The sequence below is a fragment of the Leptopilina heterotoma genome, unplaced genomic scaffold (genome assembly GCF_015476425.1).
Source record: "Leptopilina heterotoma isolate Lh14 unplaced genomic scaffold, ASM1547642v1 Lhet_52, whole genome shotgun sequence".
Classification (NCBI taxonomy): Eukaryota; Metazoa; Arthropoda; class Insecta; order Hymenoptera; family Figitidae; genus Leptopilina; species Leptopilina heterotoma.
In genome coordinates this window covers 4,696,321-4,714,859 of record NW_025111114.1, presented here as the reverse complement: position 1 = coordinate 4,714,859, position 18,539 = coordinate 4,696,321, and the positions used below count along the sequence as shown (strand labels likewise).

At 21.9% G+C, this 18,539-nt stretch overlaps 3 protein-coding genes across 3 annotated transcripts; 1 reads left to right on the top strand and 2 right to left on the bottom strand.

Moving 5' to 3' along the window:
* Positions 1 to 94: 94 nt before the first annotated feature.
* LOC122508058 (replication factor C subunit 4) lies at positions 95 to 4,808 on the bottom strand. Its single transcript, XM_043621145.1, has 6 exons — positions 4,615 to 4,808; positions 4,215 to 4,490; positions 3,143 to 3,536; positions 2,794 to 2,907; positions 558 to 641; positions 95 to 312 (listed from the first exon to the last, which is right to left on the bottom strand). Exons 1-6 carry the CDS (start codon positions 4,722 to 4,724, stop codon positions 220 to 222), a joined length of 1,071 nt encoding a protein of 356 aa, XP_043477080.1. The 5' UTR covers positions 4,725 to 4,808; the 3' UTR covers positions 95 to 219.
* Positions 4,809 to 4,943: 135 nt separating this feature from the next.
* LOC122508057 (DNA primase small subunit) lies at positions 4,944 to 10,761 on the top strand. Its single transcript, XM_043621144.1, has 7 exons — positions 4,944 to 5,165; positions 6,500 to 6,650; positions 6,735 to 6,910; positions 7,075 to 7,270; positions 7,528 to 7,747; positions 9,960 to 10,350; positions 10,545 to 10,761. Exons 1-7 carry the CDS (start codon positions 5,075 to 5,077, stop codon positions 10,562 to 10,564), a joined length of 1,245 nt encoding a protein of 414 aa, XP_043477079.1. The 5' UTR covers positions 4,944 to 5,074; the 3' UTR covers positions 10,565 to 10,761.
* Positions 10,600 to 18,153, bottom strand: LOC122508056 (protein-associating with the carboxyl-terminal domain of ezrin). Its single transcript, XM_043621143.1, has 5 exons — positions 17,836 to 18,153; positions 14,726 to 15,176; positions 14,389 to 14,578; positions 14,160 to 14,302; positions 10,600 to 12,061 (listed from the first exon to the last, which is right to left on the bottom strand). Exons 1-5 carry the CDS (start codon positions 18,028 to 18,030, stop codon positions 11,157 to 11,159), a joined length of 1,884 nt encoding a protein of 627 aa, XP_043477078.1. The 5' UTR covers positions 18,031 to 18,153; the 3' UTR covers positions 10,600 to 11,156.
* Between the last annotated feature and the right edge of the window lie 386 nt (positions 18,154 to 18,539).

Below are 18,539 nucleotides of genomic sequence, written 5' to 3'. Positions count from 1 at the left end.
GACTCTAGAATGAAATTTTTTTTTTTTGCATACACTTTGAAGAATGGTAATGAAAAAAAAACACACACACATTGTTGTGCCAAATGATTGTAACTTTTTTTTGTTTTAGAAAAAATGTTTTTTATTCCGTTGCGTTATATATATAAAAAAATATAGAAAATATAATTGAATTAGAAACTGTACAAAGGAAAAATTATCAATTTAAATGGTGGGCGGTTTTTATGACATTTCGTATGCTTGCATAATACCGCAGCATAAAGTTATTAATTGTACATATTCGCTGCCTCCATCCAGCAATCTGTAGCTACATTCCTGTAAAAGATAACAATATACATACGTGAAATTCATTAGCATTATTACCCAGTTATTAATAAATTAATGCCTTAATTTATCAAAAAAAAAAAAAAATATATATATCTTCTTTCTTTTTTTTAAATAAATTCTTAAAAATGAATTCTTCCGAAATGTATAAATTTTGATATTTTAATTTTAAGTAAACAATTTAAATTCTTATTGGTTATTTTCATTTATTTTGTGTATTTTATTTTTATAATTACCCCAAGTCTATCGCCAATATGGGCCTTTTGTTTGTCCGTTAAATGATTCGAGTAAATAATCCTTTCATTCAATTGATCTATCACCTGAAACATTAAAAGGGAACCATTTTCATTATTTTTCTTAATAATTTAAAATTTTCGCAATTAAATTTTTTTTTTATTTTTAATTTTTGTAATTATCTTATTTTGATAATTTAAAATTTTCGCAATTAAATATTTTTTAAAAATTTAAAGTTTTCGTAATTATCTTATTTTGATAATTTAAAATTTTCGCAATTAAATTTTTTTTAAAAATTAAAAATTTTCGTAATTATCTTATTTTGAGAATTTAAAATTTTTCCAATTATATTATTTTGATAACTATTAACATAATTACAAGCCTGTGAAATTTTTCAAGTCCATTTTTGGTTAAAAAACATTCTTATTTTAAATTTAGCGAGAATAAATAAAAGCTTTTGAAATTTATTTAAATCTAAAAATTACCTAGAACTGCAGTTCTTTTAATTCTTTTTAAATATTTTCTAAAATTTAAATCGAAATTCTTTTTCAAATCAAATTCATTTCATGAATTTTATCAACATATTTTTCAAAAATTGAATTCTTTCGAGAAAATTTAATTAAAATTGTATTGAAAATAATTTAATTCTTGGCAAGATTTTTGCAATGAATTTTATTTATTATAAAAATAATTAAATTTTTGGGAAGAATTTGTGTTAAAATTTTTAAAAGTAATTGAATTTAGGCGAAGAATAATTAATTAAAATAATTAAATTCGTGCGAAGAATTTTATTAAAATTTTTGAATATTTTAAATTTTTCCAAGAAATTTAATTAAAATTGCATTTAAAAATAATTGAATTCTTGAAAATAAATTCCGTTTCTTATGAAAATCATTCAATTTTTTAAAAGAATTTCGTTAAAATAATTTAGTTCTTGTGAAGGATTTTACAATTGGTAAAAATAATTGAATTGTTTCCAAGAATTTTATATGAATTTTTTGAATGAATTTTATTAAAAATTTTAAAAATAAAATGATTTTTTCAAAAGATAATAACTGAAATTCACAAAGAATTTTATTAGAAACGTTTGAGAATAATTGAATTGTTTAGGAAAATTTTATTACAATCTTTTTAAAATAATTGAACCTGTTAAAGAAATTTTACTAAAATTATCTTGAATATAATTAAATTTTTTCTTAGAAATTTTATTAAAATTGTAGTGAAAATAATTGAATTTTTAAGAAGAATTTTATTATTTATAAAAATAATTGAATTGTTTCCATAAATTTTATCTGAATTTTTAAAAATAATTTTATTCTTTAAAAGAATTTTATTAAAAATTGTTGAAAATAATTATTTTTCTTAAAAAATTTCATCAAAATTATTTTTAAAATAAATAGAATTTACATTAAAATTCTTGAAAATAAACGAACTTAATTAATGTCTTTTTTAAATAATTCTATTCTTTTGAGAAATTTAATTAAAATTGTATTGAAAATAATTAAATTTTTCAGAAAAATTCTATTATTTACAAAAATAATTGAATTCTTGCCAAGAATTTTACAATTTATAAAAATAATTGCATTTTTTCGAAGAATTTTATCAGAATTCAATTGTTGAAAATAATATCTAATTGAATTTTTATCAAAATTCTTGAAAAAATCGAATTTAATTAATATTCTTAAAAATAATTGCATTCTTTAGAGAAATTTTTTATTAAAATTGTATTAAAAATTATTTAATTTCTCAGAAGAATTCTATTATTTGCAAAAATAATTGAATTCTTATCAAGAATTTTACAATTTATAAAAATAATTTAATTTTTTCGAAGACTTTTATCCGAATTTTTGAAAATAATTGCATTTTTTGAAGGAATTTTATTAAAAATTTTGAAAATAATGATTGTTTAAAAAGTATTTAATAAAAATTGTTGAAAATAATAATTGAATATATATTAAAATTCTTGAAAGTAATCGAATTTAATTAATATTTTTAAAAATAATTGTATTCTTTCGAGAAATTTTATTAAAATTGTATTGAAAATAATTGAATTGCTCTAATGAATTTTATTATTTATGAGAATGAGAATAATGAAATTCTTGAGAAAAATTTTACTAAAATTCTAGAATAATAATAAACAAGAATATTTAATATTATGTACTTAATAAGTGAAATGTTTAAATTTTTAAGTTAATTCTTGAAAATGAAAAAAATTTTAATTTACAAAATTTTACAAACCTGAGTTGTTGAATAAGCTTCCATCATAAATTTTTCGATAAACTCTTCTGTTTTGGTATAATTTTGATCTTTACAGACTTCCATTAAATCATGCAACCAGTAATCGGGAACAACCTATAAAAATTTATAGAATATAGAATAATAGAAATTTATAGAATATAAAATGTAGAAATTTACAGAATAAAGAATATAGAAATTTATAGAATATAAAATATAGAAATTTATAGAATATAAAATATAGAAATTTACAGAATATAAAATATAGAAATTTATAAAATATAAAATATAGAAATTTATAAAATAATATATGAAATATAGAAATTTACGATAAAAAAAAATTTGTACATACTCCAGTGACTTCCAAAACATCATCAATAGTGACATCGACACCCTTTCCCTTGAGTCTCATAACCGATTGCAATGAAGTGATTGCCCTTCTTAAATCTCCACCGGAAGCTTCAACTAATTTAACGAGAACTGCTTTTTCAGCTTTCAAATCCTCCTCACCGCAAATAAATTCCAATCTCTCGATAATTTTCTCCTCGCCCAAAGATTTGAATCTGAATTTTGTACAACGTGACGTTAATGGTTCAATAATACGTGAAACGTAATTGCAAATCAAACAGAAACGTGTACTGTGAGATTCTTTTTCCATTGTTCGACGTAGGGCCGATTGAGCAGCAACAGTCATACTGTCCGCCTCGTCCAGAATTATTATTTTAAAAGGTGGACACGCCTTTCCGCTGAAAATTCAATTTTCTTTTTAATATAATAATATAATAAAAATATTTTGATAAAAAATAGGATTATACTGGATTAATATTGATATCTAAATATTAATATTAATATAATAATAGTTAAATATTGCCTCAGTTATAATTTTTTAACACAAGTTCGTTAACTGATCAAAAGAATCTCAAGACCGAAATTTGTTTAAAAGTTTAAAAGAAAATTTTTAAATATAAAATCAAAATTTACGAGTACCAAACACTTTTTCAGGATTTGAATCAAGTAGTATTGAGTTATAATTTAAAAAATTTCTTTTTTTGTCAAATTTCCATGAAATGAAAGTTAATAATTTTCGCTGCTTTCACACTATGTTTGTAGAAATTTGGAATTATTGTCCAGTTGAGTATAAACAGATTAAGAATCTCATCCTAACTGCCTGATAAGCAACTAGTTAATTTCAATCTTAAGTATTCAATATCTCGAGTATATTGTGAACTTCAAACCTTTTACTTAAACATCATTGGCATTTGGAAAGTGTAAAAAAATTGCTTTTAATTTACTGTCTATTATAAGGATAAATTAATCTTTAATTAATTTTAAAAAACGCTAACAGGGTTGCCACAAAAAATTAATTTTGCTTTTCCCTGATTCCCAGATAAAATTTAGATTTTTTCCCTGACCCTTTTACTCACTCATTTCTTACACTGCTGGCTGTGCGTTGTGCGAATGTTTTGACTTTATCGCGAATCACTTGAATACCACGTTCATCAGAGGCGTTCAACTCCAAAATTCTGTCTTTGTACATATCGCCAAAAAGTTGTCGGGCAGCTGCCAAAATTGTACTCGTTTTTCCCGTTCCCGGTGGACCGTAAAGTAGTAAATTTGGAAAATCACCTCCAGCTAAACATTGACGAAGAACCTGGACGACTTCTGCCTGTTCGACTACGTCGTCTACAGTTTTAGGACGACTGAAATTAAATATTTCGTTTTCAAACTTTTATATTTATTCTGGCAGAAGTTTTCAATAACAATTTTGTGTTAAATTATTAATTGTTTTAAAGTTTGATTTTTAGGTTAGGAAAGTACTCTTACTATTTTTCAACCCAAGGAGGCGATGGACCACCACGTTCTTTTGTGCGAGATGTCGAAGGTTTTTTCACCTCTCCAGGACCCAATTTTCCGGTTTTTAAAAAAGCGTGCATTGCTGATTAGAAAAATAAACAATTAATTAAACAAGAACGGCCGGCGCCCGCCAATATACAATAAACAGCTGACTAAAAATGTCCTGACAGGGATGGGAAGGAGAGAACCCTTTTCTAGCGCCAACCAATCAGATTGCAGTCTCTAGAGAAAAAGACTAGTTTCCCGTGTTTCTGATTGGAGGATTATCAGCATCTAATTTTCCCGCCAATTAAAAAAAAGTCATACAACAAAGGTGTGAGGATTGTTGTCGTTTTCATTTAACCTCAAATTGCAAAAGTTTATTTATTCCTTTTATTTTACAGTAAATAATTCAATATAATAAGTAGAAAAATTTATTCTAAGCGAAAATATGGGGAGTAATTTACCGGATCTTTTACGAGTTTATTATCAAAGACTTTTTCCTTACAATGAATATTACCGATGGTTGAGTTATGGTAACGGTATGTACTTTTAACAATATATTTCCTTTGTTGTAATGTAATTATTATATTATTTCGTTAAGATAAACCAAAGGATAGTTAATATAATGTCAAGCTTATTAATATATTGATTTTGATCAATTCTTTTCAACAGTTTTTATCAAATTCTTAAGAAAAATAATGTATTATTTTTATACGTTTTAATAACATTTTTCGAGATTCATTCAATTCAATGATTTTCAAAATTTTTAATAAAATTCTTTAAAAACATTCAATTATTTTCAAAAATTCTTCAAAACAATTCAATTACTCTCATAAATAATAATATTTCTTTGCAAGAATTCAATTGTTTTTATAAATAGTGAAATTTTTTTAAAGGGATTCAAAATTATTTTCAATGCAATTTTAATATAATTTCTAGAAAAAATAAAATTATTTTTATCAATATTAATTGAATTCAATTCAATATTTTCAACAATTTTGATAGAATTTTTTAAAAATTTTAATTATTTTCAACAATTTTGATAGAATTTTTAAAAAATTTTAATTATTTACAACAAATAAAATTCTTTAAAAAAGATTAATTTTCTGTCAATAATTTTAATAAAATTAAATTAAATTTAAACACGATTAATCTTAGAAATTTAAGACATTCTTCAAAAAATTCAATTACTTTCAAAATTTTCAATAAAAATTATTCAAAACAATTCAATTATTTTTAAAATATTTAATAAAATTCTTGCCAAGAATTAAATTATTTTCAACAATTCTGATAAAATTCTTCAAAATAATTCAATTATTTTCATAAATAAAAAAATTTTATTCTGGAATTCAATTATTTCCAATACAATTTTAATAAAATTTTTCGAAAGTATTCCAATATTTTTAAAAAGTAGATATTAATTAAATTCGATGATTTTTAAGAATTTTAATACAAATTCAATTATTATTATCAACAATTTTTATAAAATTTTTTGGAAAAAATAATTATCTTCAACATTTTTAATAAAATTCCTTCAAAAGATTCAATTATTTTCAAAAATTTAGATTCTTTGAAACAATTTTAAATCTTTAAAAATTATAAAATCATACGCAAGAATTCTATTTTTTTTTTTTTGATAAATAATAAAATATTTCGTAGGAATTCAATTATTTTAAATACAATTTTAATATAATTTCTCGAAAGAATACAATTATTTTTAAAAATATTATTTAAATTCAATTATTTTCAATAATCTGATAAAATTCTTTGAAACAATTCAATTATTTTTGTAAATTGTAAAATTTTTGTCAAGAATTCAATTATTTTTGTAAAGAAGGAAAAGTCTTTGTTAATTTACTTTTATTTATTTCAGGCCAATTGTTCTCTCGTCGGGAATTTTCCTTCACCGTTGAAGACGATGTTTACATTAGATTTCAAGCATTCAAAAATTTAAATCAACTCATGACTGAAATGAAAAGATTGAATCCCCACAAAATTGATATTGGAGCCGTTTATAATGTTCCGTGAGTATTAATTCTTTGCTTTCTTTTAATTTTTCCATAAAGTCTTCGGTGGAGAAAATTATTCTATCGTAAAATTTTCTCTAGTCCAACAGAACATAAGTATGACACGAAATTTTTTCCAATCGAAAAAGAACTTGTTTTTGATATCGATATGACTGATTATGATGAAGTGAGAACTTGTTGCTCGGGAGCTGATATTTGCAGTAAATGCTGGAAATACATGGCAATAGCTTGTAAAGTTATTGATTCTTCATTAAGAGGTAAAAAATATTTTTTTTTTTTAAAATAATTTGTCATTTTTCCCTTGCTTTGTAATTAAATTACAAAGCAAGGAAGAAATGACAAATTATTAATTAAATTAAATTTTAAATAAATAGGATTTTAATTTTGTGATTAAAAGTGTAACTGTACTTTTCTTGTTTAGAGGACTTTGGATTTAATCATATCCTCTGGGTGTTTTCTGGAAGAAGAGGTATCCATTGTTGGGTCTGTGATAAGAGAGCGAGGAGTCTCAATCCAGCGGCACGAAGCTCAGTTGCCGAATATTTACAACTAATCCGAGGAGGAGCGTACTCGAAGAAAAAAGTCATGTTGCGATACAAAACTCATCATTCAGTAGAGTAATGAAAATTTATTGACAATATAATGGAAAATTAGTTAAAATTTAATGAAAATTTTATTAAAGTTTAATTAAAATTTAATGAAAATTTAATTAAAATATAATAAAAATTTTATTAAAATTTAATTAAAATTTGATTAAAATTTAACGAAAATTTGATTGAAAATTTATTCGAATATTTGATTAAAAATTTATTCGAATATTTAGTGAAAAAAATTTTAACTCGAAATAAAATAATCGCTTTTCTTCCCTCCGTAGACGAGCTCTAGGTATAATAAAATCTGTATTTGTTCCAATGTGCGTTATCGAGCAAAATATGCTCGGTACGGAGGAAAATATAAATAAATTTTTGGAGATTATTCACACCGAAGATGAAGTGAGAGTAGACGTGAGAAATTTATTAAACAAATATTCGACCAGTGAAAAAAGATGGGAAGCATTTCAAGAATATTACATCAAACAATTACAATCACAATCGGTATGTTTTTCAAAATACAATTCTTCTTTTTTCTTACCCTAGGAGATAACAGGAAAATAATGATTTTTTAATGTCTTTTTTGTTTGTCTCATAAACAGTATGAAATTACCACGAATTATAAATTTATAATACAAAACCTTCAATTTTTTCTATTTCTGACAATAATTTTTCTTTAAAATATGTAACTTATTTTTTGAAGAATTACCATAAAATTATTACTTATAAATGATTTAATGAATAATTTTACTTAAATATTTCAAAATTAATTGAATTTTAAAAGAGTTGTGTTTACAATTTTCATAAATAGATGAAAAAATGAATTATTTGTGAACTTCAAAAGGTTTCAACTTGAAATTTTAGAAAATTTCAATTTTTAATGAATTTAATTTAATTCTTTACTTATCTTTATAAATAACATAATTCTTCTTTGAAAATCAATTATTTTTAAAGATTTTAATAAAATTCTAGGCAAAATTTCAATTATTTTCAAAATTTTCCTTATTCAATGATTTTCAATATCTACTATTTTAATAAAATTTTACAAAATAATTTAATTACCTATTTAAAAAAAATTTTTAATGAAATTTCTTCGCAATAATTCAATTATTTTCATAAATAATAAAACTCATCGCAGAATTTCAATTATTTTTTATACGGTTTTAATTGAATTTCTCGAAAAATTATAATTATTCTTAAAAATTTTATTAATAATAAAATTTTTTCGTCGAAAAAATTCTATTATATAAGAAATTTTAATAAAATTCTTCGAAAGAATTCAATTACATATTTACATAAATAGTGAAATTCTTCGCAAGATTTTCAATGTTTTTCATAAATAATAGAATTCTTCGCAGAAATTTAATTACCTAAACAATTTTTAACAAAATTCTTCCTAAAAATTCAATTATTTCTATAAAAAACAAAATTCATTGCTAGAATTCAATTTTTTTATAAGTAATAACATTTTTCTCAGAAATTCAATTATTTTTAATATAATAAATTTCAATGAAATTCTTTCAAAGAATTCAATTATTTTCGATACAACTTCAATTAAATTTCTCAGAAGAATTCAAAATTGTCATAATTTTGAATAAAATTCTTCGCAAGAATTAATTTATTTTTTATAAATAATAAAATTCTTCGCACAAACTTTAATTCTTTTTAATGAAATTTTAATAAAATTTTTTCAAAATAATTAAATTACTTTCAAAAGTTTCAATAAATTTCTTTTAAACAATTAAATTATTTTCAAAATAATAAAATTATTCGTAATAATTCAATTATTTTCATAAATAATAAAATTCTTTTTAGGAATTTAATATTTCAATAATTTATTTATTTTTATATTTAAATAATTGAATTCTCGTAGAATTTTCTAATAAAAATTGATTTAAAAATTAATTTCAGTTAAAATTTTAGATTATAATTGAATTTTAAATGCATTAGAGAGTAAATTTTTAGAAATAATTGAATTTTGAAAAGGTTTCAAATTAAAATCTTTGAAAAATTGAATTTTTAATACTTTTAACTAACAATTTTGCATAATTAATTTTTTTGGAAAATTTAATTGAATTTTTTGTTGATATTATTTCAAGTTTTTATTTACTAATATATATTGAATTGAAGAATTTCCGAATAATTGGAAGTTTGGTAAAATTGAATTATAAACAAATGGATTTGAAAATTCGCAAAGAACTTTTTCAAAACTTATTAAAAATATCTGATTTAAATTTTTAAAAATTTAAATTTTTGTTAAAAATTCTAGAAAATAATTATTGACTTGAAATGATGAAAATAATTTTGAAGAAGTTGCAGTAACAATATTTTTATTCTTAATGTTATTGAATTTAAAAAAAAGTTTGAATTTGAATCTTTTGGAGAATTTTAATTCCTATGGAAAAATAATAATGATTAAATATTTATTTAAAAAGGATAAGTTGTTGATGTTTTCGAATAATTTTACTTTTAAAGAAATTCGCAAATAAAAACTGTTTTAAAAAACAGTTTTTTTTAGTTTTAAAACTAAAAAAAAATGTTTTATTAAAACATTTTTTTGAGTATCTAATAATTTTTAGAGTGAATCAGAATATTCTTTCGAATCAGGGGAAAAGTCAAAATTTCATCTGGAAATCAGAAAAAAATAGAATTAAATTTTTCCTGCAACCCTGTATTTTTAGTTTAGAAAAATAAAATAAATTGTTTAATATTTCAGGGTTCAAAGAAATGGCGAACGAGAAATTTAATAGAAGAAATAATGATTCAGTATTCATATCCAAGATTAGATATTCACGTGTCAAAGACTTTAAATCATTTACTGAAATCTCCCTATTGCGTTCATCCAAAGACAACAAAAGTTTGCGTGCCATTTAATCCGAAGACAGTTGATAATTTCGATCCGCACAGTGTTCCCACTATTCAGACACTTATCAATGAAGTTGATGCTTACGATGCAAAGGAATTGGCACGACAAAAGGATGAATCGGTTGACGTGAGAAAAATAAAGGACTATAAAAAAACTGCTATGAATAAGTCGTTGCATATTTTTCTCGAGTTTCTCAGAAATCTTGAGGATTCTAACAGAGAGGAGAAGACTACACAAAATGGTATGTTAATTATTTAATATTCATTCAATTCAAGTTCCGAAGAAAGTTTTTCTTTTCTGTTTTTACTTTATAAATTTTTTTTTACTTTTTCATTTTGTTTATTTTCGGTAATTCGAGAAAATAAATTTTTTTCGGAGCGTCATATTTTTTATTCGCAATTTTCCATAACTAAGAGAAATGATCTTTTGTTACAGATACACAAATGGAATTTTGAGGATTGAAAACTGGTAAATAATTTTTTGTTCCAAATTTTTTAAAAATTGACATTCTTTATTCAAAGGTTTTAATTTACCTAAATTCTCTACTTTCCTGCTTTTCCTGACAATTTAAAAAAAATTGAATTAAATTTTGTAAAATAATAATAATTTCCAAAAAAGATTGTAACATTTTATTAAATAATTAAATCTAAAATTTGTCCAACAGCTTTTTAAAACAGTTTCAATATTACCTATACATTAGAAAAGATAATAAAAATTTCGTACACTTTATATATACAAATTTAAGGTTAAAAAATATTTTACAATCTATTTACAATATAAGTGAATTCATAACAAAAGGTACATTTTTATACTATCAAATTCTGTTTTAATTATAAATTTTGGTATATATTTTGACTTTTTTTATTCGCAATATTATATTTACAATATCTGTTGAATTATCAGCAATCGAAAATTGAATCAAAATCAAAAGATTGTTAAAGAAACTAAAAAATATTTTTTATTTACATTTGCGTAATTTGATAGATATAAAAATACACGATAGGTGCATAACAGGATAACTATTTTTTTTTTAATATTTACAAGTTATCACTCTTTTACTTCAACGGTGTCAATATCCCAATCGTTTAAATCATCGCCCCAACCATTATCTTCATCAGGTGAATTATCAGCTGAATTATTTGTCGGCGATTTAACATCGAATATAGTTTTCGTTTGAAATACTTTTTCCACTTGTATAATTTGTGGTTTCTGTATAACTGGCTCCATATCGGTAAAAAAATCAAAATCGTCACTCTCCTGACATATTGACTTTGAATGTTTTATGTCAAGTTCAGATATATCGGCGACAATTGGTTTTTTTTTATTCTTTGACTTTATTTCATCGATTTTAGTTTCTAAATTGGAATTCTGTAAATCAGAGTTTTCAATTGTTTCAATTGTTCTATTAATTAGTTGATTATCTTTGCCTTCAATTTCCTGTGTTTCCCAATCGGACCAATTTTCTTCCTCGGCGTAGGAAAAATTTGTCTCCTCCTTATCTTCACCACCGTCTGGCGATGGTCTTTCCGGTAAAGAAAGCATTGAGGAATCTGTAATTCTATTTAGATTGTGATTATTACTATTATTATTACTACTATTGGTATTTATGGATTTTCTAAGTCTTTGTATTTTCATTGGACGACCGTCGGCGAAAAGTTTTCCTCTTTGGCCACCGATTACTGTTGCTGCACCCAAAATAGGAACAAGTTCAGCGAGTGCGTGTAATGTTGTACTAACAAGATAATCATCCGTATCTTTAATTCCAACGAGAAGTTCTGGTAATACTCGAGACTTTAATTCGTCTTTCTCAAAAACGTGGACAAATAAATTTAAATGCGAAATAAGTAGCAGTCGAATTGACGCGTCTCGAACGCAAAACATCTGTAGTAACTTTGGAATTAAATGCTCTTTGAATGTTTGTACTGTAAATAGTCCTTGATCTTTGAGATCATCTGAAAAGAAAATATTCAAAAATTTAAATTCTTTGTTTCTTGATAAGTTTCTTGTAAAAAAATCTTATAAAAAAATTTCAAGACAATAATTGAATTCCTTCGAAGAATTCTAGCCTTCGAAGAATTCTAGCCAAGGATTTTATTAAAATTTTTAAAAATCCTAATTAAATTCTTTTGAAGAATTTCTTTGAATTTTTTTTTAAATAATGGAGTTTCTTTAATATAATTTTAATTAAAAATTTTGAAAGCAATTGAATTTTATGAAGAAGAATTTTATTAAAATTGTATTGAAAATAATTGAATTCCTGAGAAGAATTTTATTATTTATAAAAATAATGTAATTCTTGCGAAGAATTTTACTATTTATAAAAATAATTGAATTATTCCAAAGAATTTATTAAAATTTTAAAGAAATAAATTAATTTTATTGAAAATATGTAATTAAATTCTTTTGAGGAATTTAATTGAAGTTGTTTCAAAAATAATTAAATTCTTTCAATTTTTTTGACGAATATATTTAAAAATTGCATTGAAAGTAATTTAATTTTCATATAGAATTATTTAAAAAAGTTTTTGAAAATAATTAAATTATTTTTGGAGAATTTTAAATTCTTGTTGAAATTGAATTTTATGGAATTTTTTTGAAAATAATTAAATTCTTTCGTAATTTCATTTATTATTTGTAATTTTATTAAAATTGGTTTAAAAATAATTTCATTCCTACAAAGAATTTTAGTATCTATAAAAATAGTTGAATATTGTTTCAAAGAATTTATTAAAATTTAAGGAAATAATTGAATTTTATGGAAATATTTGAAAATATTTTGAAAAATTTACAAAAATTCTTCGCTAAAATTTAATTATTTTCATAAATAATAAAACTTATCGCAGAATTTCAATTATTTAATATAAATTTTTATAAAATTCTTCGCAAGAATTCAATTATTTTTTTAATAAATTCTTTACAAAAATTTAATTGTTTTCATAAATAATAAAATTCATTCGCTGAAATTCAATTATTTTCATAAATTATATAACATTCTGCATTAAAATTTATTTACATTCGTAAATAATAGAATTCTTCTCAATAATTGTCAATTATTTTCATAAATTATAAAATTCTTTCTAGAAAATTAATTATTTTAAAAAAATGTCAATAAAATTCTTTAAAAACAATTGATTTATTTTCAATTTAAATTGAATTCCTCGGAAGAATTGAATTATTTTGGAAAAATTACAAAAATTCTTTGCAGAAATTCAATTATTAAATTTTGATAAAATTTTTGGCACAAATTTAATTATCTTTTTAAATAATTAAATTCATAAATAATAAAAGACATTGCGGAATTTCAATTATTTTAAAAACTTTTTATAAAAGTCTTGTCACGAATTAAATTATCTTTTTAAATAATTCAATTCTACTTAAAAATTTAATTATTTTCCAAAATTTTAATAAACTTCTTGACAAGAAATCAATTATTTTCCATAAATAATAAAATTCATTCGTTGAAATTCAATTATTTTTATAAATAATAAAAGAAATTGAGAATTTCAATTATTTTTAAAAATTTTGATAAAATTCTAGTCAATTATTTTCGTAAAAAATAAAATTCTTTGCAAGAATTCAATTATTGTCAAAAAATTTTAGTAAAAATCTTCGAAAGAATTCAATTAATTTTCATTAATAATAAAATTGTTTCTGGGAAATCAACTATTTTAAAAAAATGTAAAATTAAATCTGAAGAATTATTGGATTATTTTGAAAAATTTTAAATAAAATTCTTTCGAAAAATTCAATTTGGAAATTTTTTATAAAATTCTATATGTAATTGTTTATTTTGAAAATTATGATTTTTTATATAAAAAAATTTTGTTTAATCAATTGTTTAATTATATAATCTTGAAAACATTAAATTAGAGTTTTATTAATTTTAAAATTCAATATATTGAGAAAAAGAAATTATCAAATCGAATTAAGAAACAAAAAAGAAAACAAAAACAGATTGCCAGAATTATATGAAATAAAAATAAATTAAATAAAAACAGGATTAATTAAAGATTTTTTAATTTTTCTTTTAACGCAATAAATGTACATTACCTTGACTTTTTGGTTTCAAAATAAACGGCAAAAGTTTTTCTTGCGCTGTTGGATCTAATAGAACTAATCTAGACAATAATAATTTTCCTAATTGTTCCGCGACAATTTTCTCCGGAAAACTTTCCAATTTTTCGACTATATTTCTGCAAAAAGAGGAATAGATTAATATTTCGTTTCTTTTAGGGGTGGGGGGGGGGTTTATTTTTTTATCAAATTAAAACTTTCTTACAAAAAGAATTCTTTCTTCTCAGTCTCTGTTTTTAATGGTAACTCTGTCAGAAATGCGTGAATTTTCATGAAATCGTGAGAGAAAAAAGAATGATTGAGTAAAGAGGACAATGAAGCGACCAAAGATGTATCGGATGTTTTTAACTCTTGTTTACAATATTCTATGAATTCCTTCAAACCTGGTACATCATCTATACAAAAAAGGTTACACTTTTTAAATACCTTGAAGTACCTTAAATATCTTTAAGTATATTTAAATGCCTTTAAGTACATTAAATACTTTTAAATACACTTACTAATTAATAATCACTGTAAATAAAGTTTCTTTTTTCACTCACCATCATTTTTTAATCGTAAGACATCCTCAGCCAAAACGCCAAAAGCATAGCGATCAATGACTATCGGATCAGAGGAAATATTATTCAATAATTCATCTTCAATGGGAGAAATTGCCTTCTCATAACGATAAGTTTTAATTTTCCTAAAATAATTGGTAGTTAATTCGGAAAATTGACAGAGATATTCAAGACCTCCTAATTTCCAAGAACCATCTTCCGCCACGTATATTGAACTACTGCAAATATTGTTGTGCGACGATAGAGCTTTTTCGTGTAAAAATAACAAGGCACGAAGAATATTATGTAAACCGATGCAAATTTGTAGTGTCGTCTCTGTTCCAATTACTTGAACGAGTGGTTTTACTTTTTCAGTTGCAAGGAAAAATTTACTCCCCTTTGACCATGATGAAACGTACTTTAAAATATTCGGATGTCGATGAATCATTAAATTCTGAAAGTTTAGAAAACAAAAAAAAATTTAATAGAAAACGATAAACATTCGGATTTAATGTAGTTTTTCAGGGGGTTGACACGAAAGATAATTTTGTTTTTATTATATTTTTTCATGGCCTTTAAATGATATTAAAAAATAAAAATAAATTTAATTGAATTTAGATTAATTAAATTAATCTAATAAGTAAAAAATAAAAAAATGTTGAAATAAAAACGGAAACCGAATGTAAAAACTATTAACTCATAATTTTGTTTTTCCCTGATTTCCAGATAAAATTTTGACTTTTTTCTTGACTCTAAAAAATATTCTGATTCACTCTTAAAATGATTAGATATTTAAGAAAAATGTTCTAATACATTTTTGAATTTCTTTAAATGTAAAATTATTCGGAAACATAATTCGAAAACTGTAACTCCTTCAAAATTATTTTCGTCATTTCAATTCAATTATTATTTTCTAAAATTTTTAGAAAATTGTTAGAAAATATTCTTTAAATCAATTATTTTTAGTAATTTTTGAAAAAGTTTTTCATTGAGAATTTTTAAATATCCATTTGTTTAAAATTCAATTTTACGTGAAATTTCAATTATTCGGAAATTCTTCAATTAAATATAAATTAGAAAATAAAAACTTGAAATAATTTTAAAAAATATCGATTAAGCTTTTTTTAAAAAAAAAATTAGTTCCATAGAATTCTTAATTAAAAGTATAAAAAATTCAAATTTTCAAAGATTTTAATTTGAAACCTTTATAAAATTCAATTATTTCTAAAAATTGCAATTATTTGTAACTTCTCAAAAATTCATTGCAAAATTTCAATTATTTTCAAAAATTTTTTTTAATTCAATAATTTGAATATTTATAATTTTAATAAAATTTATCAAAAGAATTCAATTATTTAAAAAAAAATTTTGACAAAGTTCTACACGAATATTCAATTATTTTCTAAAATAATAAAAATTTCACAGGAATTCAATTTCAAGCAATTTAAAATTTCAAAATTCAAGCAATATGAAAATTTTTAAAAATTAATTTAATTCTAGCAGGAAATTATATTAAAATTGCAATTGAAAATAATAAATTCAATTCTGACGACGAATTTAAGTAAAATTTTTGTAATTGAATTCTTTCAAATGAATTTAATTTTTACTAATAATAGGTTTTTTTTAAATTTTTAATAAAATTTTTAAATATAATTCAATTACAACAAGAGATTTATTAAAAATAATTCAATTTCTTAAGAAAATTTTATTATTTAGGGAAATAATTCACTTTCTTCGAAGAATTTTATTATTTATGAAAATAATTCAATTCTAAACAATATTTTATTAAAATTGTTTAGAATTATTGAATACTTTCAATAAATATTATTGAACTTTTTACAAATAATTGAAATTAATTAAAAAATTGTACCTATTAGAAAATATTTCAATTTTTGTCAAAAGAATTTTATTATTTATTAAAATAATTCAAAAAAAGTTTCAATCAATTGAATGATGAAAATTCTATTTTTAATCATTGAATTCCTGTGAAATTTTCATTATTATAGAAAATCAAAATTGATTTTAAATAATTGAATTCTTTTGGGAAATTTTATTAAAATAATAGTTGTACAAATTATTGAATTCAGAAATATTTTTAAAAATAATTGAAATTTTGCAGGGAATTTTATTAAAATTTTTGAAAATAATTGAATTTTATAACTTTTGAAAATAATTGACTTCCTCTGAATGATTTTATTATTTATGAAAATAATTGAATTACTGTGAAGTCTTTATTTTTTTTTTTGGAAAATAATTGAATGTTCGTTTAGAATATTATCAAAATTTTTGTTTAATAATTGAATTCTTTTAGGAAATTTTATTTAAATGGTAGAGTAATAAAAATTATTGAATTAAGAAAAATTTTTGAAAATAATTGAAATTTTTCCACGAGTTTTATTAAAATTTTTGAAAATAATTCAATTCTTATGATGAATACTATTATTTATGAAAATAATTGAATTTTGTTATTTATTTATAAAGATAATTGAAATGTTGACAATTTTTTAAAAATAATTGAATTTTTGCGAAGAATTTTATTAATTTTTAAAATAATTGAATTCTTCTGATGAATATTCTTATTTATGAAAATAATTGAATTTTACAATGAATTTTATTAAAATTCCTGAATATAATTGAATTTTGGCAAAGAATTTTGCTATTTATAAAGATAATTGAAATATTGACGAGATTTTTTTTAACCTTTTGAAAATAATTGAATTTGCCAAGAATTTTATTATTAATTAAAATAGGTATTTGAATTCTTTTAAAGAATTGCGTTAAAATTTTTTAAATTGAAACTAATTTCAACAGAATTGAAATTAAAATTTTTCAAAAAAATACTTTATTAAATGATTTTTTAGTAACAACTTTGTGGCAGTTCTTCAATAGAATTAAGTTATTCAAAAGAAATTATTGTTAAAAAAAGAACAAATTGAACGATTTCAGTACTTTTAATAAAAATAACCTGACTTTTTCCTGATTTCCCTGACCTTCGGCAATCTTATTTTGGGTAATCTAAAGGTTTTTTTTTTGGTTTTTTTAATGGTATAGTATGTGATGTTAATAATGAAGTGGTTCTTTTTAAAAAACAACCAGGAAAATTAAAAACAAACCTTGGCATTTTTCTCCAATGGTGTTGGTTTTCCGAAACTTGCAGTAGAATGTAATGAGGGTTCACTGATAAATACTGATAAACCAACAGGATTGGTACCTTCAATATTAGCCGAATGATGTGTCCAAAAATCAGTTATTTCGACAGCTTTCTCTTCAATTTCAAGCCCTTTCAGGGCACTTTGACCCGCACCCATTAAAATTAGTATAATTATTAATATTAATTTCAGAAAAAACTAAATTTTTTAAATACTATTATCCTTTTAAATAAATCAAAAACATGTTAATAAACTTAATCTTTTTTTAAAAAAAAGTCTCCATACATGTCAAAATTTATCAAAAAATCATAAGTAAAAAAAAATTATCTATTTGATACAAATAAGTAAAATTTTTAACTTATTCCCATAATTAAATTTCAATTAGTTATTAAACTTTCGGTTTGTTGTAATAAAAAAAATAATATTCCACATCACTTGTCATATGTCCGAAAGCCCCGAAAGCAAAATACGATCTTTAAAAACTTCGGTGGTGAACAGGTGAATAAATATTAGACATTTGAATAAAAGTTTGCTTCTAAAAATGACCACAAATATAGGCGCTTCGATCATAACGAAGGGTTATTTTTATTGTAGAAAGGGTAGAAATGGGTGGGGGCGTCACATTTGGGATATTCGACTGTAATTCGGGGAGTGTGAACGTGCCTTTA

Coding starts and splice junctions, on each gene's coding strand:
- LOC122508056 (XM_043621143.1), bottom strand. CDS start 18,030: ATGGGTGCGGGTCAAAGTGCCCTGAAAGGGCTTGAAATTGAAGAGAAA. Junction 15,177..17,835: donor CATTGGAGAAAAATGCCAAG/GTTTGTTTTTAA, acceptor CTAAACTTTCAG/AATTTAATGATTCATCGACA. Junction 14,579..14,725: donor CTTACGATTAAAAAATGATG/GTGAGTGAAAAA, acceptor TTTTTTGTATAG/ATGATGTACCAGGTTTGAAG.
- LOC122508057 (XM_043621144.1), top strand. CDS start 5,075: ATGGGGAGTAATTTACCGGATCTTTTACGAGTTTATTATCAAAGACTT. Junction 7,748..9,959: donor AACAATTACAATCACAATCG/GTATGTTTTTCA, acceptor TTAATATTTCAG/GGTTCAAAGAAATGGCGAAC. Junction 10,351..10,544: donor GGAGAAGACTACACAAAATG/GTATGTTAATTA, acceptor CTTTTGTTACAG/ATACACAAATGGAATTTTGA.
- LOC122508058 (XM_043621145.1), bottom strand. CDS start 4,724: ATGCACGCTTTTTTAAAAACCGGAAAATTGGGTCCTGGAGAGGTGAAA. Junction 2,908..3,142: donor ATGTTTTGGAAGTCACTGGA/GTATGTACAAAT, acceptor AAATTTTTATAG/GTTGTTCCCGATTACTGGTT. Junction 313..557: donor ATATTGGCGATAGACTTGGG/GTAATTATAAAA, acceptor TATCTTTTACAG/GAATGTAGCTACAGATTGCT.